We start from the raw sequence: 24,557 nt of genomic DNA, 5'->3' as shown, positions 1-24,557 counted from the left end.
AGCCCAATGAATTAATGATGCGCTGCGACGCGAGGCTCCTTTTTTCTTTGTGTGCATACTACAATCTTAATCGTCTAGGCAGGATACTTGTACAACGCCAAATAAATAGATATTAACAATTAAGTTTTGTATGAGACGTTAATTCCCCACGCTGTGTGTGCTGAGCAGTGCCACACCAACTTGGTACAAACTTCAGCAGTTCGTTTAGCCAACTAAAACCCCGACATTTTGTTCAACGACAAATACAAAACGCAGCATAACCCTCAAATTACGAGAGTCATATTATCCAGCAAGCAATAGGAATCGATACCTAAAAGCAAACTCAAAGTTTGGCATTATAGTGGCCTCGTTCCTCCGACGGACGAGAAGAAAATGTAATGATCCCATTATTTGTGTAGCAAAACATCAATTTTCTGTTTGTTTGATGACGGTAGCTCAATCCAATCCAAATGGTATTTTCCCCCGCAGTCAACAGCCATAAGAATACACAATCATGACAGTTTGACGTGCCAAACTGTTGTCTGCGCAGTGCGCACATAATTATATCAATTAATATCCCTCATTGAACGTCATGCTAACTGACTTCACGTTATTTTATGACACAAAGTCACAAACACATTTTGCTATTCACTTATTGCACAGCCTATCCATGGCCTCATTCATACCAAGCAACAACTTAACATGAATAAAAAAAATCACACCTGAGGGAAGTGAGCGCCCCTCAAAACCAGAATAAATAATGTCATTGTGTCAAATAAATTACTGTAATGTATGCTATTATTGCAAGGTGCAATTTAGTCATGTGTCATATAGTATTTATTTTTTCCAACCACAGAATTGTATGTACAGAGAAGCTTGCTAAATGGACTTTATGATGTAGTTCGAATGAAATACAATTATTAATTTATTTTATATTATATTATATTTATATTTTATATACATATATATTAATTTATATATTCATCTCGTTATAGATGCCTGGAAGAGGAAAAGAAAGAAAGAAAAGCAAAGTGCAGTGTTTCCTGCAGGAAAAAGCTTTGGCATGGTGCTGGGGGACACTGGGCAGGCACTGGGGAGGCACTGGGAAGGCACTGGGGAGACACTGGGAAGACACTGGGGAGACACTGGGGAGACACTGGGGAGACACTGGGGAGGCACTGGGGAGACACTGGGGAGACACTGGGGAGACACTGGGGAGGAAATCTGCGGGGGAGGCTCTGGGCAGGCACTGGGGAGACACTGGGGAGGCACTGGGGAGACACTGGGGAGACACTGGGGAGACACTGGGAAGACACTGGGGAGACACTGGGGAGACACTGGGGAGGAAATCTGCGGGGGAGGCTCTGGGCAGGCACTGGGGAGACACTGGGGAGGCACTCAGGGGCACACTGGGGAGGCACTGGGGGACACTGGGGAGGCAATGTCAATGTATTATATTGTTAACCTAATTAAAAAAAACGTATTTTGAAGTTTTTAAAATGTATATATATATTTTTTTAAATTACTAAACATCGGTCCAAAACATTGGCATCGTATCGGCATTGGTGGTGTAGTTCCCTCCAAAATCGGTATTGGCATCGGACCCAAAAATATGGCATCGGTCGGGCTCTAATTCTAACACCTTGATCCTCTGAAAACATTTGAGAGTCTCCTTTTCTTTGTGCTTTTGATCGTTGTCCTGCTGGAAGGTCAAGCCACATCTTCATCATCCTGGCAGATGGCAGCAGATTAATCTCAAGAATTTCCCGATACATGGCTCCATTGTCTGCTAGTAGTCTGCTAGTACCTTGACATTGAAGTGAGGGGCGCTAATATATAAAAATCTAACTCATGTTGATTAGGTGATGTAATGGTGATATAAAACAAATGGTGCCAACACAAACATTAAACGCCATTAACAATAAAGAGACAATATGACGTAAACGACACATGACATACATTTTCCCTTCATTGTCAATGCGTTTACTAAACAAACTTTGAACTAAAGACAAACATTAAACCTGTGTATAGGAGGGGCTAGCGTCCCTCAAAAACAACCCCATGCCATGATGTTTCCATGTCCAAACTTCACTGTTGGTATAGTGTTATTCGGGTGATGCGCAGTGCCATTTCTTCTCCAAACATGGTGTGTAAGTATAATGACAGCCAAAGAGTTAAATTTTGCTGTTTAGCAAACTTTAAACGAGCTTCGAGTCGACATGCCTTTTCCTGAAGAATGGAGTCTTCGTAGAGGCCTTGGCGGTCCTTGAGGGAGTTCCAGGGGGTCCCCAGCTAAATGATAGTTAGGAACCAAATGGACCCTTATGGGTCTGTAACTCTGAGGGTCCCAGAGATAGAAATGCCAGTATATGGGGGTCCGTAGCCTAATTCATGTCAAACTTGGGGGGTCCTTGAAATTAAACGGTTTGAGAATCACTGCTTAAAATCTTCTCTTATGGGGTTCCCTGGCATATCTCTTCAAATGGTGAATGCACCACTTGTACCTGCTCCCTCGAGGTCTTTTTGGAGACCTTTCTGAGTGGTCCCTGACTCTTTGAGTACTCTTCTGACCATCCTTCTCACTCACTGGTCAGAAATCTTGCGAGGAGCACCTGTACGCGTCCTGTTGATGGTGAAGTGATGGTTCTTCCACTTGCGGATAATGGCCCCAATGGTGCGTACGGGAATATTCAGATTCTTTGAAATACGTCTGACATTCCAAGCTGATGCTGAGCAACAATCAGGTTGTGAATGTCTTGAGAGAACTCTTATCTTTTACCCATCATGAGATGTTTCTTGTGTGACTGCTTGGTAACAAAACAGTTGTTCTCTTTTATAGCCCAAGAATTTGCACTAGCCCAGCTGATGTTGGTTTGCACAGATAGGAGGTAAACATACTAATTTCTTAGGCAAGGAAAGGCAAGGCACTATATGAAATCACTAAGTATACTGCTTTTTCTTGGTGTGTTCAATAATTTATTTCCTGTGCTATTGCACTTACTTTTTTGTAATTGCTTTACATGTGTGGATTTCCTGAGTTAATAACAATGTCTGGTAAAGAAATCATGTGAATAGCAAATATATTTACTTGGGGAAAAGTTTATTCTTAATTTACCCATTGTATATGGAAATACTTTGATGTCATCAGTAAATGCCCAAATTTAAATGCCCAAGTATTTAAAATGTTGAGCATACAACATATACAAGAAAAGTTTATTTTTTCCCACCCCCATGTTTTTCCTCCTTTCCAATTAGCTGTTTTACAGTGGAACCGCTGTCTTGGGAACAGAATCACTTGTCACACTGTTTACAGTTGTTTCCCCCCCTATGCGTGGAGACGACGACGGTGTGTTCTCATATTACCTAACTGACTGAAACTCTTGTCACAATCTGTGCAGTGGAAAGGTTTTTCTCCTGTGTGGAGACGCTGGCGTGCCCTCAGATTTGTCAGCTGAGAGAAACTCTTGTCACACTGTTTACAGCAATAGGGTCTTTCTCCAGTGTGGATACGCTGGTGTGCCTTCAGAGCAGTTGTCTGGATGAAACTCTTGTCACATTGTTTACAGCAGTAAGGTTTTTCTCCAGTGTGGAGACGCTGGTGTTTCCTCAGGACACTTGATACAGTGAAATGTTTGTCACACTGTTGACAATAGAAAGGTTTTTCTCCAGTATGGATACGCTGGTGTATCCTCAGGGCATCAAGTGCAGTGAAACCTTTTTCACATTTTTGACAGTGGACAGGTTTTTCTCCAGTATGGATACGCTGATGTTTCCTCAGGGAATCAAGTGCAGTGAAACTTTTTTCACATTGTTGACAGTGGAAAGGTTTTTCTCCAGTGTGGACACGCAGGTGTGACTTCAGGTGACCTAACCTACTGAAACTCTTGTCACACTGTTGACAGATGTAGGTTCTTTCCAGTGTAACTCATCGGATGTGTCTTTCCTTGTCCCGCTATAGATACATTCTTGGTTAACTGTTGACTGTAAGAATTTGGTTCATCTGTGTTTCCTTGTTTCTGGCTGGTTACAGAGACGTTTATTTGCGGACAGGCTACTAAAGGGATCTCTCCATTCCTCAGTGTTTGGCAATAGAGGTCGTTGTGGCTCCTCTTCATGTGGTCACGGAGGAAGGTGAAAGCACGGGCATATGAACACTCAGAATATGAGACCTGAGAGTCTCCTTCCATCATCAAATCTTCTGCTACATTGACAACGTCTGTATAGGTCTGGAATAACTGACTGTATATTATCACCAGGTCTCTCTTGCTCTCTCTTGGACAAAGTAGGAGAATAATTACCATTTCATGCCTTATCAGAGCTGACCAGAGCTTTGGGATGATGACAAGTACAACACAAACTGTTACCATTCAAGCCTAACAATGCCAATTTGTGCATGTATTACTGGCATTACTGACCTTCCTATCTGCACACTTAAATGGCACTGGATCCACTTTTCTATTGAAAACGACAAGCTAAAAATCATCATCGTTCTACTCAGGGAGATCAGCAGGAGTTATCCCCAGACCAGGAAATGGTCCCCGATTTGGGCATTGAGCTATATGATGATCTCTGCATTTGTCTGCCTGTTTCCCTTTTATGGCCATATATGGAGATATTTTGACGTCACCAGTAAATGCCCAAATATGGGCATGACTAAACTGCATGCAATTAACCCCTGCTGGTCACCGGTGACACACGTGCCGAGGTTGAAGTCAGTCCGTCGGACGGTTCTCGAGACCTACATTTATGATTAGCAAAAATAATCCATTTAGACACATTCCAGGATGACATCAAGGCGGGAAAACCTTACTGAGACTCTGACTTAACCGTGCGAGAGGGAAGGACGTCACAAATAAATTTACGGAAAATAATAAAAATAACCAAAAAATAAATCATAAGTATTTAAAATGTTGAGCATACAACATAATAAGAAAAGTTATTTTTTTCCCACCCCCCTGTTTTTCCTCCTTTCCAATTAGCTATTTTACAGTGGAACCGCTGTCTTGGGAACAGAATCACTTGTCACACTGTTTACAGTTGTTTCCCCCCCTATGCGTGGAGACGACGGTGGTGTGTTCTCATATTACCTAACTGACTAAAACTTTTATCACAATCTGTGCAGTGGAAAGGTTTTTCTCCTGTGTGGAGACGCTGGTGTGCCCTCAGATTTGTCAGCTGAGAGAAACTCTTGTCACACTGTTTACAGCAATAGGGTCTTTCTCCTGTGTGGATACGCTGGTGTGCCTTCAGAGCAGTTGTCTGGATGAAACTCTTGTCACATTGTTTACAGCAGTAAGGTTTTTCTCCAGTGTGGAGACGCTGGTGTTTCCTCAGGTCACTTGATACAGTGAAACGTTTGTCACACTGTTGACAATAGAAAGGTTTTTCTCCAGTATGGATACGCTGGTGTTTTCTCAGGGCATCAAGTGCAGTAAAACTCTTCTCACACTCTTGACAGTGGTAAGGTTTTTCTCCAGTATGGATACGCTGGTGTTTCCTCAGGTCACTTGATACAGTGAAACGTTTGTCACATTGTTGACAGTGGTAAGGTTTTTCTCCAGTATGGATACGCTGGTGTATCCTCAGGGCATCAAGTGCAGTGAATTTCTTTTCACATTTTTGACAGTGGAAAGGTTTTTCTCCAGTATGGATACGCTGATGTTTCCTCAGGGAATCAAGTGCAGTGAAACTTTTATCACATTGTTGACAGTGGAAAGGTTTTTCTCCAGTGTGGACACGCAGGTGTGACTTCAGGTGACCTAACCTACTGAAACTCTTGTCACACTGTTGACAGATGTAGGTTTTCTTTCCAGTGTAACTCATCGGATGTGTCTTTCCTTGTCCCGCTAGAGATACATTCTTGGTTAACTGTTGACTGTAAGAATTTGGTTCATCTGTGTCTCCTTGTTTCTGGCTGGTTACAGAGACGTTTATTTGCGGACAGGCTACTAAAGGGATCTCTCCATTCCTCAGTGTTTGGCAATAGAGGTCGTTGTGGCTCCTCTTCATGTGGTCACAGAGGAAGGTGAAAGCACGGGCATATGAACACTCAGAATATGAGACCTGAGAGATTCCTTCCATCATCAAATCTTCTGCTACGTTGACAACGTCTGTATAGGTCTGGAATAACTGACTGTAAATTATCACCAGGTCTCTCTTGCTCTCTCTTGGACAAAGTGGCAGAATAATTACCATTTCATGCCTTATAAGAGCTGACCAGAGCTTTGGGATGATGCCAAGTACAACACAAACCGTTACCATTCAAGCCTAACAATGCCAATTTGTGCAGGTGTTACTGGCATTACTGACCTTCCTATCTGCACACTTAAATGCACTGGATCCACTTTTCTATTGCAAACGACAAGCTAAAAATCATTCTACTCAGGGAGTTCTCAGCAGGAGTTAAACCCCAGACCAGGAAATGGTCCCCGATTTGGGCATTGAGCTATATGATGATCTCTGCATTTGTCTGCCTGTTTCCCTTTTATGGCCATATATGGAGATATTTTGACGTCATCAGTAAATGCCCAAATATGGGCATGACTAAACTGCATGCAATTAACCCCTGCTGGTCACCGGTGACACACGTGCCGAGGTTGAAGTCAGTCCGTCGGACGGTTCTCGAGACCTACATTTATGATTAGCATTTAGACACATTCCAGGATGACATCAAGGCGGGAAAACCTTACTGAGACTCTGACTTAACCGCATGCGAGGGAAGGACGTCACAAAGGAAAACATCAATTAGCGGCAAATAATACTTAGACATTTGATTGACTTCAAATATTGAGCCTAGAATGCATACAAGAAAAGTGTATTTCCGCCCCCTATTTTTACTCCTTTGCAATTGTCAACCCTGATGCCCTGATGTGCCGCAAATCAAGCTTGTTTTTCAGCCTGGAAAAGAATACAAATTAAATGGATTCTGACAATCCGTTCCCATAGACCGCTGACCCTAACCCGATGACTTTTCACTTCCGTCTTTTCCCTGTTTACTTTGCACGGCAACCAAAGCGGGTGAAGAACAGGGTTATGAAACGTAATCAATACATTTTTTTTTTTTTAAGAACTCAAAAGACAATCTCTGCGATGAGGGCCAACGGAGCAAAATACGTCAAAAGACAATCTAGGCAGTGGGTGAGTTAACCCATTCAGGACGGGACCACTTTTGGTGTTATAAGCATTTGTTATACTTGAGCTGTTGAAAAATAGCAGATCTACAAGCTCATAGCGTAACGTGGCACTGCTATTTTTTTAAAGAATCGTGTCAATGTGGCACAAATCTTTGGATATTTATTCTTTCACAGCGAATGTTTTTAACTCAAATCTTTGCTTCTGGGGGGTCCCTGGAACAACCTATTTTCAGATGGGGTGGACAATTACATATATTTTTAGGGGTCCTTGACATGAAAATGTCTGAGAACGACTGACATAGCAACATGACTTTTGTCACACTGTTTACGGTCCCCCCCCCCCCCCCCTGTGTGTGTAGAGACAACGCTGTTGTGCACACCGGATAAAGACCTTTCTCAGGTATGGAGATGCTGGTGTGCCTTCAGAGTACTTGTCACAATGTTTACAGTATCCACACTGGTTGTTCTCCAGTGTGGATACGCAGGTGTTTCTGTAAACTACTTAACTCAATGAACTCTTATCTTGTCACACTGTTTACAGCAATAAGGTCTTTCTTTCTCTGGTGGAGACGCTGGTGTTTCTTCAGATTACTTGACTGATTAAAACTCTTGTCACACTGTTTACAATGGTAAGGTTTTTCCCCAGTGTGGATACGCTGGTGTATAATCAGGTGACTTGATAAAGTGAAACGTTTGTCACATTGTTGACAGTGGAAACGTTTTTCTCCCGTGTGGATACGTTGATGTTCCTTCAGAGTACCTAACCTACTGAAACTCTTGTCACACTGTTGACAATGGAAAGGTTTTTCTCCAGTGTGGATACACTGGTGTTTCTTCAGATTACATGATACAGTGAAACGTTTGTCACATTGTTTACAGTGGAAAGGTTTTTCTCCTGTGTGGATACGCTGGTGTTTCCTCAAGGAATCAAGTGCAGTAAAACTCTTGTCACACTGTTGACAGCGGTAAGGTTTTTCTCCAGTGTGGATATGCTGGTGTTTCTTCAGATTACATGATACAGTAAAACGTTTGTCACACTGTTGACAGTGGTAAGGTTTTTCTCCAGTGTGGATACGCTGGTGTTTCCTCAGGTCACTTGATACAGTGAAGCGTTTGTCACATTGTTTACATTGGAAAGGTTTTTCTCCAGTGTGGATACGCCGGTGTTTGCTAAGATTACTTGATGCAGTGAAATGTTTGCCACAGTGTTGACAGATGTGGACTTTCTTTCCAGTGTAACTCAGCTGTTGTGTCTGTCCTTCTCCCGCCAGAGCTACTTTCTTGGTTAACTCAGGGTGACTGTTAGATTTTGGTTCATCTGTGTCTCCTTGTTTCTGACTGGTTACAGAGCCGTTTTTTTGCTGACAGGCTGCTGAGGGAGTCTGTTCAATATCCAGTGTTTGGCAGTAGAGGTTGTTGTGGCTCTTCTTCATGGGTTCATGGACGAAGGTGAACACTTGTCCAACAGATGGACACTCAGCATGTGAGTCCTGAGAGTCTCCTTCCATCATCAAATCTCCTGCTATGGATGGACGTTGACAATAATAGCAGGAAAGTGGGGACTGGTTGTCCGAGTATAGAACCTGCAGCAGTGGTGTCGGGTAAGAACTTAAGCGAGATGTCTGGACCCCTGTATAATGCAGAGATACTTTGGTTGTAGATCCCTGTATAATGCAGAGATAACTGGGTTGTAAGGCCAAATATCCTGACTTGTACGGAAGGCGATGGAGTCTCTCTTGGTGAGAGCTGGTCAAGGTACTTGAAGGTTGAAGTGGCAACTGGCAAGGAGCATAGTAAATAGTGCAGTAAAAAGTGAAGCTCGGATGGCCACCGGTTTTATAATGCTTGGCTGGATGCTCATGACATCTCACTGATGTCACGATAATTCAGTTATATCCATACATGGAGTTTTACATTAGCATGATGTCAGAACTATAGACCTCTCTGCTGGTTCCATATATGGAGCTCTAGATCAACCACACCCAAATATGGACTTTGTGATGTCAGACTTAGATTAGTGGACATGGATAGCTCTATATATGCAGTAGAACAATATTCAGTGGGTAACTATGGTGACCTATCAAATATCCATATGACCATATATAGAGTATCAATATTCACTGGGTAACTATGGCGACTAGTGGTTTACTGATATAGTAACTGCATTCTCCAAATTAGAGCTCTTCACGGGTCCTAAAATCTGTAATTTATCTGTGACATTTTACAGATTCTGACCCGTTCCAAAAACATTTTCAAATAGGAAACCAAGCCCGGATGGATCTGTGACTATTTAGTCCGATTCCGATCCTATATTATATCAGACATTCCGAGAGACCCGACCCAGGCAGGCTTTATGAAAATCATAAATGTGGACTTTATGAAATGATATAGCGGACATATTGACCCAATACCATTTTAATATTAAAGCGAGAGAGAGAGAGAGAGAGAGAGGGGGGGTGGAGAGGGGGAGAGAGAGAGAGAGAGAGAGAGAGAGAGAGAGAGAGAGGGAGAGAGAGAGAGGGGGGGGGAGAGAGAGAGGAGAGAGAGAGAGGGGGGGGGGTGAGAGAGAGAGAGAGAGAGAGAGAGGGAGGGAGAGAGACGCCCCGTTTGGAACCTCTGCAGGGTGAGAGGGCTATATACTCGTCTCTTCTCGTCTCCTCAGCGTGCGTGCATTTAAAATTAAGCAAACGGATCATTTGTTTTTTACACAATCATCAGAGTTTTGGCAGATGCATTTGCCTGTCTTGGCTGAATGGAATATTAACAAGGCGCCACACTCAATGCACTTATAACAGCACCTACTTTGTTCTCTTCTTTGTCCACGGTTTGTACGAAGTGGGGCCATGCACGAGAGTTGCCATGGTTGCTTTAACTTTCTTATATTAATTTGCTTTGAGCTTTGCTTTCACCTCGTTGAGGTCAACACTGTTGTCGGGATCCATATTATGTAGAATTGCACACCGGCTTCAGCGCTGGAATTGGGGTGGGGAGGGTGCTCCAGCACCCCCTGCTGGTGGAGAGGAGAATTTTTTGACATGTCTATCAGAGCGTGCTGAATTCAGAATGCACAGCGAGTGAGTTGACAGATAGACACAACATGACGAGACAGCAAAAACCTATTGTAGTTTTACTTTCACCTGCACCAGGTTTAAAGAAATCTAACCCAAACAACAACACAATAAGAGTCACATACTGTTATTATGATTAACTCAGTTAACTAGGTCCTAAATAAGTCATTATTAGGCCAATTATACCCGAATAAGACCCGAAATTCTTCCCTCCCACCCTTCAGCTCCCCCTGGTATAAATACCTTCCTGCGCCACTGCACACCGGTGTTTTTAGATCAGCCCGTCCTGGCTTGCCTTGCATGGTACGCATGTGCATTTCGTAGTACTGCTGACCCTAAACCAGCATAACCATCACACAGTAACATAGCCGTCCATGTCACTGCTACACTAACCTGATCCTAAGTCAGCCTAAATTATCACACAAGTTAAACAGATTCAGTTTGTGGTGTTCTGACACCAAGCAGGTGGGGGGAACCGCAAAAAGCCGCCCAGAGGCATGTTTATTGGGGCTACAGCCGTAACAAACCTCACTCAGCCCCTCACGCAGCCCCTCCAACCTGAAGGGTGGCGTGAGAGTAGTGTTTATTTTATTGTTGCCCAGACCTACAACCCACCCTGACCCCCACCTAAGTACATTCTGTGCCTACAACAATTAAAATTGTAATGTGATGTGATGTCTCCGCCCCCCCTCCCTCTCTGTCAATACCCCCACCCCAACTCTGCCTTCCCCGCCCAATGCCCCACCCCCCTATCCTTTTTCTCTTCTTCTGATGTAAAGAGAAGTTATAAACTTGATTCTGATTCTGACAAAATTGACATCTTATGACGTTAGCGCACCCTCGCAGCACATGGTAGAGTGGACTAGTGAGACAAAGCAGTACCCAGCAGGGATGTGTGCACATGCACTTCGACCCACTTGTGTACCGTGTGTTGTGTGTGTGTGTGTGTGGGGGGGGGGGGGGGGGGGTCTGTATGACTTAACATCTTTCTCACTCTCCTTCCACTTCCCTGCCTCCTGTCATCCCTCCATCATAGTCACCTCCAGAGGTGGCCCCGCTCCCCGAGGGACACCTGCAAGGCATGAAGAAGGTATATATACTAGCACTCGTGCTAACACACTGTAAACGATGCATCTACAAGTTGTACAATTGTGCAATGAGCAATGTGATTATGTCCATATCAAATAAATAAACATAAACATATTTTTGTCCTGCACCCGTCGACATTTTTGAGATGTGCGTGCTTCCCGTTTGGATGTTCTCACACCTGCAAGGCATCACACTCCTTCATTCCCAGGCCGGACAGACGTGGGGCCCAGGGTGGCTCCCTCTCCCTCACATGTATGACTTAACATCTTTCTCTCTCTGCTTCCACTTCCCTGCCTCCATCATCGTCACCTCCAGAGGTCCAGCCTGTGCTCCCCACTCCCTGAGGGACACCTGCAAGGCGTCACACTCATTCAGCCCCAGGCCGGAGAGACGTGGGGACAGACGTGTCTCTCTCTCTCTCTCTCTCTCTCTCTCTCTCGTGTGTGTGTGTGTGTGTGTGTGTGCAAAACCCCTCACATCCGCCAATGGGTGTGTGCTGCGGATGTGCGTCACAACCCTGACCTTTTACAATCTAGGTGTTGCGTCGCACAGCCGCAACTCGGTGGGGGAGGAGTCGGACGAGGAGTGGGTGGAGGAGCACATCGAGAGGGAGGCACAACCGCCACCTGCCCCCATCGAGCAGGCAGCACTGCTGGCCATTTTGACCCTGCAGACCTCATCGTGTTAGACTTGGACCATCGCCAAAAGGTAGGTTCTCCTCCACTACCACCACCAGTGCATCATATAACTAGAAAGGTCGCAATTAAAAGAAATTGCAAACTGTGGTTACCGCAGTGGCTTACATATGCCCCTCCCACTAATATTGCCAGCCAATTACAATGTCTCGTCACCCCTGCGATCATGCGTAAGTAATTCGGAGGGGATTTATCCCCAAAAATCATGTTTTTGCGACAAACGGTTACATTTCTCGCATTTGCGGCGCCCCCTATGGATGAAAATAGAATTGCTTTTGGTACTTGGTTGATTAAACCACCCCGGACATGTGATTCAAATTTGGGATGGATTGGACATTCCGTTCGTGATTTATCTTCGGACGACGATTACGGCCGAACGATATGCACTACCAAAATCCTGCCGATGGTGTTTTAATCGGATAGGTCCAGAGATCATGTGTGCCGATTTGTGTGAGATTTGGACAAAATCTGTAGAAGGAGCAGCAAAAAGTGTATTTTGGATAAAATTAAAAATGGCGGAAAATCTATCATGACGCAAATGGGCGTGGCCTATATGGGGAGATGTGTCATGACCCAAGGAATCCAGGGGAAAAAATATTATAAGTTAATTAATTTTAGTAATTATTATGAAAGTTACAAGTTTTGTAACTATAGTGCTTACAGTCTCAGAGGAAAAAATACTTGAATGTGATTTTTTGCATTTTCCCATTCATGTCAATGGGGAAATTTAATTCACTAATAAATTCACATCAATTAAACTATAGAACATTTCCCTTAACAAAATACAAGCACACCATTCCCGATGAAGCCGGTCAATTTGAGATATGGCTCAAGTGCGTGCTGTGGGAGAAGTAGTGCGTCAAACAAAAGGTTACTCTAGTGGAATAATAATAAAGTGTTACAATTCCAATAGTCTGGTTGCCCACACTAATAAAAATCCTTATTGATTTAGTTTTGCCTTGTTTTGTTTGGTGCGAGATTTAATTGTCCAGAGTGGTTTTGGTCTCATCTATTTATCTTCTTCATCACTGTTGGCCTAAAGACATTGAAAGGAAGCGAGCACATTTAGCTGTCTCTGCAAGATATGCATGTGTATTAATCAGCACATGCTGGAGGCACACTTTAGATAGAGTTAATTTTACTCTGAGAGATTGAAAATAAAGCTATAACTAGAACTGCACTCTGTCGAGTGCCTACTTGCTTGTTGCACACTAGTAGGCCATAAATGGCCTACTAGTGCGCAAGCAGAGCGTGCAAGTACTGTAGACCGCTACAAACTTTCAAATCTCAGCCTCTCTGTGAAGGAACGTTTGCAATATTTAAATATTAGGTTTAGCTTTTTGCTACGTACCTTGCTTTTGGAGGAGAAAAAGTTGTATTTTGAAGTATGGTAATGATTACTTATGCCTGTTATAGCAGTGGTGTCAGATTACATACATGTATACATAGGGGCATTACCTTTAGTCCACCCGACACTGAAACATGTCATCGTTACGTCACCATCGATAACCAATTATACCCTGGCATTGGTACATATATTCATCACGTCATATGCTCATATGTCTATATACTGTATGTGTATATGTCTATATGTATGTATATGTAATTTCTGAGTGATTAGTGGTATAATGTGGTTACTCGGGTGGTTTGATGCGTATGCCCCTGACACTGAAACATATCATCATTACGTCACCATCGTAAACCAATTATACCCTGGCATTGGTACATAATCTTCATCACATCATGGGACATCCGCGGAAAACATACCTGCACGGTCTGCTTCCGTATGTCCGGGGCCAGCATATGACGTCATATCATATGCATTCTAAGGGACATTGGGTACATATCTTCATCACGTCATGGGACATATGCTTCGTAGCATGACGGAAAACATACCTGCACAGTCAGCTTCGTGCCAGCATATGACGTCATATCATATGCTGGCCCCGGACATACGCATCCTAGCACCTGACTGATAACATTACTTGCACGCTCTGCTTGCGCAAGTAACTAAGAGTTAAATGAACACTGGATTTGACTGCAGAAGTGCATCTCAGTAATTGTTGAGGGGCGCTAGCCACTAGTGGCACTAGCCACTAGTTCAATGTTTGTTTTGTCATTGACAATGAAGGAAACATTTACGTCATAATGTGCTTAATTACGTCATATTGTCTCTTTATTGTTAATGATGTTTAATGTTTGTTTTACATCACTATTACATCACCTAATCAAAGCAACATGAGTTAGACTTTAATATATTAGCGCCCCTCACTTCACACGGGTGTGATTTATATATATATATATATATATATATATATATATATATATATATATATATAGACCAGGGGAAACTTCCTTAGTAGGGACTGCACACTCCAGACACGCTCAGGACAAGATTATTTTTGCTTCATTATTGCTCGCACGACGCGGTTCGCCGTGTAGACTTCGTCAGGTGCTTTGCATACACAGGTGTGATTTTCACCGTCATTTATAGTGAACCCATGATCAGAATACTCTGCCCCCATATGTGGCTATGCAAAAGTAGTACATATAGAAATGTATCAAAGTGGGCAGGTAAAGAATGCAAGAAATTTAATAAAACATGTGACAGACAAAAATAAAATACCATATTAACAAGAAACCCATTGTGTAGTGTAAACTCAAGATGTGCGTACACACAAAAATGTATTTACATATTCATATTCAACATGACACTTCAGTGAATTAATCTCAGGTTGTTCAATACTCGCTTTATAAAGGAGGAGTTTAAATCTAGGCTTTCATTAAGGCCATGTTGCTCCATTGAATTTAATGTGACAATCCAGAAACTTTCACGCTGCAGCAGGAGCTTTTTAAAGTCACCACCTCTAGGTGGCAACGTGACCTTTTCCATCCTGTGGCTGCAGAGCCATGGCCCCTCTCTTTATTGAGAGAGTGCTTAATTTTATATTCCTGTCCTGTGTGTGGATGATAGAATACTTTAGTATGCTATCATCCACAACATGGATTATGCATTATATGGCTCTGCAGCCACCCTCAAATTCATGGGGATCTAAAAGGTCACGTTGCCACCTAGAGGTGGTGGCTTTAAAAAGTCAAATTTTCACATTGAATTCAGTGGAGCCACATGGCCTTATAGTTTTAGGGCTCCATTTTCGTTTGATCATTCTAAATACACAATTTTGGGATTTAGCAGTGGAGAAGAAAAAGCACAACCTTGGCTAACTTTATAGAACAAAGCAGAGATCCGGGCACACTTGATGTAAAAGGAAGAAATCTTTATTGAACCGACATGTTTCGACCTATACGGTCTTCATCAGGGCTAACAAAACACAAAGTGACAAACTCATTAAATAGGGCTGGAGACAGGTGGGGACCAGTCCAGCAATTGCAATTAACCACTTGGAAGCAAGATCACGTGGTTCAACTCATTACATCGTTATTACATAGGAACAATCAGGCAATCAGTAAGTAGAAAAAAGGAAAAGAGGACACCCATCAAACGAAAAAGTACACTTAAAGCTATATAAATACATACATTGAGAGGCTACACCATTAAAAACAGATATAAATGCAAAATAATCTACATGTATACATCGGAGGACACAGACAATAGTGATAGTAGCAAAGGTTAATATAGAGCCCAAATTAACCTATAAAAAGCACATGAAGTCTATGTCCTCATTCAGGCCAGGCGGGGTAATTGCATCCAGGGTGTAGCCTCGATACCCAGGCTTTCATTTCGTCATTTCGAAAGATGAAAGCCTGGAAAAAGCCGTGGGCTGAACCAGTCTAAAAGTGGGAGTCAACCCTTCTGCGTAGGCGTCGCTCTAAATTATGTGACGTAGCGCTGCACTAGGGGGGAGAGGAGGGGCCGGGGGTGACGGACAGATCGATGAGATCCAATCAGGGTGCGCGTTTTTCTGAGCCGCGGCCCTCCCATCTAGGCCAGAAATGTCTCTGCTTAGGTCAGGCTATCCAGGGTGTGAATCCAGAATGTTTCTCTCTGGTTCAGTCTCCTGATGCCATCACCCCCCCTGGTGAGGGGTTTGATATATTCAATTCCTGTGATTCTCAACAAAGTATCATTATTGTCATGACACTGAGTAAAATGTCTGGCTATAGGGTAATTAACATTATTAATTTGAATGGCATATTTATGCTCAGCCAGGCGGTCTCTTAGGCGGCGCTTGGTTCTGCCTATATAAAAAACATCAGGGCAGGCACATGTAAGACGATAGACCACATGTGTGGTACTACAATTAACAAAATCATTGATTTTATACATCTTCTGTGTTTTGAGGTCTGAAAAGGTTTTAACCTGAAGTACATTAGAGCAATGAGGACAATTCATACGGTCCCTATGGGTTTGTGAAGCCAAGCCATGTCTTTTTGTCAGGAGGAAGGTAACTGTAAACCAATGTGTCCCTTATTCTGGGAGCTCTCCTAAATGAAAAGATGGGAGGTTCAGGAAACGCACTGCGGAGGGATGGGTCACTTTATATAATAGACCAGTTGGATCTGATGATATTCTGTATACGTGAGGCAGCAGTGCTGTTATTGGGAGACAAAAAGGTGCGGGGTTTACTATGGTTAGTACGCTTCCTTTTTACCAGAAGCTCAGGACGGTGCCTTATTGCGTGCAGCACACGAAATATTAGTGGGTTTATAGCCCCTCTCCCTAAAGCGGTTGCCCATATCTGCTGCCTTAGTATCAAAGTCCGTAATCCTTGAAATTGTCCAAAAGGGATATTTTAATTAGGTGTGGCGGGTGAAAAGAACAGTGTGTTCCTTGAAATCTCCTTCCTATAAATCGTTGTGTGAAGGTTTCCCAAGTCATCTTTGTAAATGGTCAAATCAAGGAAATTAAAGGTCTGCTGCGAGTATTCAATAGTAAGTCTGATATTTTCATTCAAAGAATGAGTATGGAATTGTAGGAGTTGTCTCAGACCCAGCTTTGCAGACAATACAATCTGCTTCTCATTGGTCACGACAAAGATTACTTTTTTTTTTAGAGGTACCAAACACATTCTATTCACCACAGGCAGTGTGGTGGTCAGAGTCTCTCTGTGGGGTTTTAGGAGGGCACAGATTGTTAGGAAAGAGATTGGTCTGATTGGAGCTTAAGCCAATGTTTATTGTTACTGGGTGAAAGGGAAAGTTCTTGGAGGTCTGCCCAGTCTGGATTACTTCTTACAGGTGGTAAGTAGGTAGGTGTGTGTGTGTGTGTGTGTGTGTGTGTGTGTGTGTGTGTGTGTGTGTGTGTGTGTGTGTGTGTGTGTGTGTGTGTGTGTGTGTGTGTGTGTGTGTGTGTGTGTGTGTGTGTGTGTGTGTGTGTGTGTGTGTGTGTGATGTAACTATGGTCAGTTACATCATGGCCAGCGATCCACAGGAGGGAAAAAGCGGAGATACTATATAAGGACCAGCTCAAAACATCACTGAAGAGCTGTGGAATACAGCACACCCAGCTGGAAAGCTCTGTCTCAGAACGCACCTTATGGAGGCAGCTCTGCCATACTGGACTGCAGCGTTTTGAAGAAGAGAGGAGTACAGCAAGGGAAAGGAAACGCCAGGGGAGGAAGATGATCACTGCAGCCAAGGCCACAACTAACACTGACTTCATATGCCCCCACTGCAATAAAACATGTGGCGCTCGGATTGGACTTCACAGTCACCTCAAAACTCACCAGTAGAAGAAGTAGAAGTCATCATCGGATACGATGGACTACCATAAGCAAGTAAGTGTGTGTGTGTGTGTGTGTGTGTGTGTGTGTGTGGGGGTGTGTGTGTGTGTGTGTGTGTGTGTGTGTGTGTGTGTGTGTGTGTGTGTGTGTGTGTGTGTGTGTGTGTGTGTGTGTGTGTGTGTGTGTGTGTGTGTGTGTGCGCGTGTGCGTGCGTGCGTGGGTGCGTGCGTGCGTGCATGCATGCAAGCGCGTGCGTGCATGCATGCATGCGCGTGCGCCAAATTAGCCCGTCGGGCTGTGGCCCAGGGGTCCTTGGCTCTCAGGGGCCCTTCGGGCCAAATAATAAAAAAGAAGATAAAAAATGTAATAAGAATTCTGAAAAATACCGGCCCAGGGACCCTCGTGGGGGTTAATCTGTGCGTGCGATTTATCTGGTCAAGAGGTTTGGTGATGTGTAGAGGAGTGTTAGGCAAGAGGAACTGGCCTGCCAGAGATGATATCTGGCCTGGCAAATCATTTAGTAAATAGTTTACAATATGTGACAGTCTTACATAATGGCTACTATAGTATACTCAAAGAGGGGTCTGGGGACCCCCAGGGTTCCTTGGTTGGTGAACCCCTGGACCATAACGTCCAAATAGAGAATCTACCCCCACCTGAACAATTCCTTTATCTATGTTCAGAGTGGATTGATTGATTGATTGATTAATTTGTTTATTAGTCAAAAATGTAAACAGCACGATGTACAGTCAGACATTCAGACAAAAAGGATAACACAAAAATGTCTCTGGGACTTATATCCATAATAACAGGGAGCTGTTTCATACATATCTAAGAGACCTTGAAATCCTATGAAAGAGCTTCTTTATCTCAGTCTGTCTCCAGATGTTCTGCTTGAACCATGTCACGTATATGTGGCTCTCATGCTGAAAACATGTTGAAAACAATGACACTATTCTGTGTATTAACAACTCATATATGCACGTTTTCACTGACGCAATATTAATCCACAAGATAAGGCACATGTGTTTATATTGAATATGACTCGAGTATACATATGCATGCTATAACACAATGTAGCCTTGTTGTCACCTGCAAAGATGTTGCTAGTGTCAGCTGTATATAGACAGCCTTTGTTTCGCGTGACATTCTTATTTTATTGCCACTGCAGGGTTCAGGTTGTGACATAGCCCTATAGTGACAAAACTACTTTGACCGGCACTCAGTCAGAACTGTGGCTTACAAGATAGGCTAAAGTACAATATAGCTATTGCTCCTGTCTTCACGGATCAAGCTGAGCCAGACGCCCTCGACCTTTCTTATCTGTGGGCTGTGAGCGGAGATAACGGAAACGGGGTGGGCGAGAAGAAGACAGCAATGTGGTTTGTTTTTCTGCGAGAGCTCTCGGGATGAAGGGGAAGACTTCTTCCACCACCAGCCTCCGGGTGAGGCTACCCGCGTTCGTCCTGGTCACAGAGGTGCTCTTCCTCTCCCTCTACTATGCCTTCGTCACGTACGACGAGCATACGGACGCCAAGCTTCAGAGCAACGAGACCGACCCCATGGCCAACGCCGTGTACAGAGACTACCCCTTCTTCGTTGACATACAGGTAGGTAGTGGATGGGTTGTTGGGACGATGTGGAAATTACACGCATTGCCAGATTTATAAGAGTTGAGGCCTCTCCTGGGCTACAGTAATTTTTGAGGCTCTTAATTGGCGTTTGTTTTTGCAGAAATGTTTTTGGGGGAGAGGCAAAAACACGCTAAAACTAAATGACTAAACACAAATCTCACTTGAATTGGATTGTAATACTTTACCATTGCATATCATTAAAAAAAGGAGAAAAGGGGGGGGGGGGGGGGGGGCTCTGGGCTGCAGCCCACCCTAGCCCAGTGGTAAATCTGGCTCTGATTTCACGTCACATTTATTGTGGCAAACATAATTGCAATATGATAATCAAAATATGCTTAAAACTTAAAATGCCACTTTTTTTAACCCCAGCATTCCTATTCGTTGTAAGCTTGTAGATCTGCTATTTCTGGCTTATCAATTGTGACCAGATTTGACTGATCACCCCATAGCGATGATTTGATTGGTTGAGCAAAGTACATATTGAGGCTAAAAGTGAGGGCAGAAAAGTGAAAACGCCAAATGTGATTGGCCGGATCATTCCGATCATTCATTTGTGATGATTTGATTGGCTGAGCACGGAATGTGATGTACAGTGATGTATGATGATAAGAGCGCCCCTCACTTTTTTTTTTATCACGATAAACGATAAAACATCGATCATGGACCCATTGCACCTCTGACACACAGGTCATGATATTCCTCGGCTTCGGGTGCCTGCTGGCCTTCTTCCGTCTGTACGGCTTCGGGGGGATCGTGTTCAACTTCCTGACGGCCACGTTCGCCACCCAGTGGGCCGTCCTGGTGCAGGGCTACTTTCAGTTCAGAGGCGAGGAGGACGGCAAGATCCACCTGGGCGTGGTCAACCTCATCAATGCAGAGTTTGCGTGCGCCGTGGTGCTGATCTCCTTTGGCGCTGTGCTGGGGAAGACCAGTCCCATTCAGCTGCTGGTCATGGCTCTCCTGGAGGTGCCCGTGTTCGCGCTCACAGGTTACCCCTGTAAATAACATAAGAGAGACCCTACGGTTGTGCCGTTTGTGATACAGGCTTGTAAACATCTGGAAACCCCTTAGGCCTACTTGGATTGCAAAATAGGATAGGAGAGACCTGTGCCGTTTGTAAAATTAGCTATAAGAGAGACCCTATACGAGTGTGCTACTGTGCTGTTTGTATGTGGAACAAGCTTCAAATTTCTTTCTTGTTTTCCTAAACCCCCCTCCCCCCCTTTTTCCTCTTCTTCCCTTTCTTTGTTTTCTTGGAATAAAATATCCCGAGGGGAACTATGCACTTTGCACAAAAACGGCACCAAACCACTTTTTTACTTGTAAACCTGTGATGTGATAATAACGATGATTCTTCACAGAATGGGCCGTGCTGAAGTACCTGAAGATCAACGACGCTGGAGGCTCCATCCTGATCCACCTGTTCGCCTGCTACTTCGGCCTGGGCGTGACATTCGTGCTGTACAGGTATAGGGGTGGGCGATATCATGATAAATATCGTTGAGACGATACAATGTCTCCACAATATGCATTTTCAGAGATATCGTACATATTGTGATACAGTGAATGCACATTCTATGATTTGCAGTTCTATACCTTAATTTATACTTCTGTAGAGCGCCAGTTTTGTTCGCCAAAAATAATAAGTATTTTGGTCTAAAATGGTCTCTTACTCTTTGTCTTTCAGTAATTTTTTATCAGCTATTTGCTTCAGAATGCACATTGAGAGTCATCTCTGACGATAATAGATCGTCAGAGATGACTCAATGCGTATCCTTCGCAAATGTCTGATTAAATAACCAGGGTTATTGCATAACCTCCAGTTTTTGTTACCTTGTAGGTGGTTGTACTGTTAAGAAACCATAAAAAATATTGTGATAATATCGTGTATCGTGATACTGCTTGACAAAATACCACCCCTATGTACAGGCCCGGTCTGAATGAGGGCCACGCCAAGGAGTGCACGAGCTACCGCTCGGACATTCTGTCCGTGGTGGGCACCCTGTTCCTGTGGGTGTTCTGGCCCTCCTTCAACTCGGCGCTGGCGCTGAAGGGGGACGACCAGCACCGCGCCATCCTGCACACCTTCATCGCGCTCAGCGCCTCCACGCTCACCGCCTTCGCCCTCTCCGCCGCGCTGAACCGCGACGGCAGGCTCAGCATGGCGGACGTGCAGAACGTGACGCTGGCCGGCGGGGTGACGGTGGGCGCCTCCGTGGACATGATGATATCCCCAGCGGGCGCGTACGCCCTGGGCATGCTGGGCTGCACCGCCTGCATGCTGGGATACAGGTAATGTAGTTAATTGATTCATCGTTAAGAAATTCTTCAATTAAATGTAACGGTTAACAATTAATCTAAAGTTTCTGCGGTTCTATCATTGGGCGGTTTTCTGTGAATCTAATGCTGTCCGCATGATGCACATGGCCGAGGAACGCACATTAGTCCGGGAGCTGTGGGGCTGAATGTAGTTTCGTCAGATAAAGTTTCTTTCTCAACTGATTCTTGTAGCTTGGGGTCACCACTCACGAATTCAAGAGGGTGCCCAGTGATATCCCTTGGGCAGATTTAGTAACCCCTTAATGCCTGAAATACTAACAAATCCCTGAAAATAAAGTTTTATGGTATTTCATGCAAATTACTTCATGGTCTAAATTCATCAAATTTGCTTTCTACATGTGTTTATGAATGTGGATAGGCACAAAGTATTAGATTTATGATGAATGCATTATTAACTAGAAAAAGTGCCCTTCTGGGCACAGGTCTCCACCAGGATTTCTTCCTCAGCCTAGTGGGAATATGCGTGCACAGTTTCATCGCAATCGGACGCTGCGTTGAGGAGTTGTGGCGATTTGTACAAAGCGGGCTACTCCTGAAAACTGTAGGAGCCAATCGTGGCCAATCAGGATGGAATATGAGAAATCAAACAAACCTGTCTTGATCACATGACTATGGAGATCATGTGTACCGATTTGCGTGAAATTTGGATAAAATCTGAAGGAGTAATAATAGAAAATGTGTTTTACATATGTCGGCCTCCTGGTGGCGCTATAAAGAGCAGATGTGAAAAATTCCAGGCAAAGGTTTTTCCTTGGCCTCTAGGGAGTTGGCATACAAAGTTATCCACAGATCCGTGCAGTTAGAGGTAAAACACTTTTCGGCCAGTTATAGCGCCACCTTGAGGCTGAGTTGAAATTGTTCATGTGGCATTTCGTCCTCGGCCTAGTGGGAATGTGGGTGCACAATTTCACGGAAATCACGCGATGTGTTCATGATTTGCAGCATTCTGTTTGAAACTGAGCACTCCTGTGAACTTTGGAAGCCAATCTTAACCAATCAGGATGGAGTCTGAGAAATCTGAAAGACCGGTTTCGTTGAATGGCTCTAGAGAGACTGTGTACCAATTTGCGTGATGTTTGGACAAAATCTGTAGGTGTACTGTGCAAAAACTTGTTTTGCACAAAGCGGCCTCCTGGTGGCGCTATAACAGGCCGTTCTGGAAAGTTTGGGGCAGAGGTTCATCGTTGGCATCCAGGGAGTGTGTGTGCAAAATTTGGCATCGACTGGGTTAACGGTGGCCGAGATTAGCTGCTCACGGACACACACACACACGGACGGACGGACACACGGACGGACACACGGACGGACGGAGTGCAAAACATACTCTCCCCCCATGCCTTCGGCCTGGTGGAGACAATTAATGCAAACCCCCACATCCCATAAAATATATCGTTTGAGATCTAAAGTCATCAATTTAGCTTTCTAGAGTGTTTATCCATGAATGTGGACAATTGGACATTTTTAGATACCACCACCACCACACCTCCTTTCCTATGAATTAACTAACTTATTTACTTTATTACACTTATTACTATTACTATTACTTAATTAACACACTTTATAATTGCACAAATGTCATCTGGGGCAGGTCTTTAGGTAGATTGGTAGGGCTCAGTGACCTGATAGATCTGTCTTTTTCCATCCAAACTACTCTCGTCTCATGCGCGTGAAAGATGCCCATCAACATTTTTTATTTTATTTTTTAAGATATTTTTTTGCGGCTTACGCCTTTTATTGATTTTTGAAGGGACAGACAGTAGGCTGACAGGAAACGGGAGAGAGATGGGGGGATGACATGCAGTAAAGGCCGTGTCGGGTCCGGGAGTCGAACCCGCGGCACACTGCGACTGGATTACCAGTCCGGTGCCCAGACCGTTACGCTACGGCCTGGGCCGCCCATCAACATTTTGCCAAAAATTGGGGGATCTACATTCTCAAGTACCACAGACGAAAAACAGTCTAAGTCCAAAATTCATTCTAACCCCTCCACGAAAAGGCCTCGTTGTCCTGACCCTGTATCTATCATTTATACATTATGGATAAATAGTGTGGACTTAGACTGTTTTTCGTCTGTGGCATTTATTAATCTGTTGGTGGTAGTGCAGCTGGTTTGAAGTACATGCATGACCTTTCCTATTCTTTTCTCCCAGACTAGTAGGCTGGGAGGTCCAGATGGCACTTGCCTGGAATGCCTAGCACAAGATGAGGAGAGTGTGGAAATCAGACCTCAAAAGGTGGCTGTTTGTAGCTACAGTGAGTGGAGTCAGTGTTGCCATATGGGGACAATACATTGATCCTCATAGTACAGCTGGAAAGGGACCTGGATGGAGTCTGTTTCCAATGAAATGAGAACACAGCCTTCTGGGCTAGAAACATTGTTGATTGGAAGAGATATAATGATAGGACATGGACTTTCTAGCTGACTGACCTGATATTGTAATCACAGTAGACCTATCTCGAAGATTAGGTAGACATCACTGTCTGACACGTATGTGGTTGACATCAGCTGGATGGTCCAAAGGTCTGATCCATCAATGACAGTGACAGCTGCATCAGCAGCATTCCTCCCGACCTCAGGTGACATCTTCTGAATTACTTACACTCAGATCAATCACTTATTTCAATGTATTTAAAGAATAGATTTTCACTCATCTTCTAGCACTGTGCTCATGCTTCTAATCTTTTTTTTCTTTTTTTTTAATCTATTTATGGGTTGAATCAGTGGGGTGAGAGCGGCTATCTTTGGGAGAGCTTTTGTTCTGTTTGTCTGTATGGATGTACTGTTGTATTGTTTGTGTACTGTATGTATTGTATGTACTGTTCATCTGTGTTGAGGACCCCCTCTAAAATGAGATGATGCATCCCAAGGGCCTTATCCTTTCAATAAAGGTATATACATTTGCATTCCATCCTCTGTGAACATGGCAGTTAAGAC

At 43.9% G+C, this 24,557-nt stretch overlaps 1 protein-coding gene across 1 annotated transcript in view; it reads left to right on the top strand.

The window, feature by feature from the left end:
- Positions 1 to 19,057: 19,057 nt before the first annotated feature.
- Positions 19,058 to 24,557, top strand: part of LOC310861953 (ammonium transporter Rh type B-like) — a gene marked incomplete at both ends in the record, with an annotated part of 17,441 nt that continues 11,941 nt past the window's right edge. The window contains 4 exons of the mRNA XM_083769690.1: positions 19,058 to 19,258; positions 19,970 to 20,270; positions 20,644 to 20,749; positions 21,212 to 21,574. Of these exons, the coding sequence (XP_083625816.1) occupies positions 19,058 to 19,258; positions 19,970 to 20,270; positions 20,644 to 20,749; positions 21,212 to 21,574 (971 nt within the window). The remainder of the gene's footprint in view (positions 19,259 to 19,969; positions 20,271 to 20,643; positions 20,750 to 21,211; positions 21,575 to 24,557) is intronic.

This window comes from Protomyctophum parallelum (assembly GCF_964188405.1).
Source record: "Protomyctophum parallelum genome assembly, chromosome: 7".
Lineage (NCBI taxonomy): Eukaryota > Metazoa > Chordata > Actinopteri > Myctophiformes > Myctophidae > Protomyctophum > Protomyctophum parallelum.
This window is presented reverse-complemented; position numbering and strand designations above follow the sequence as displayed.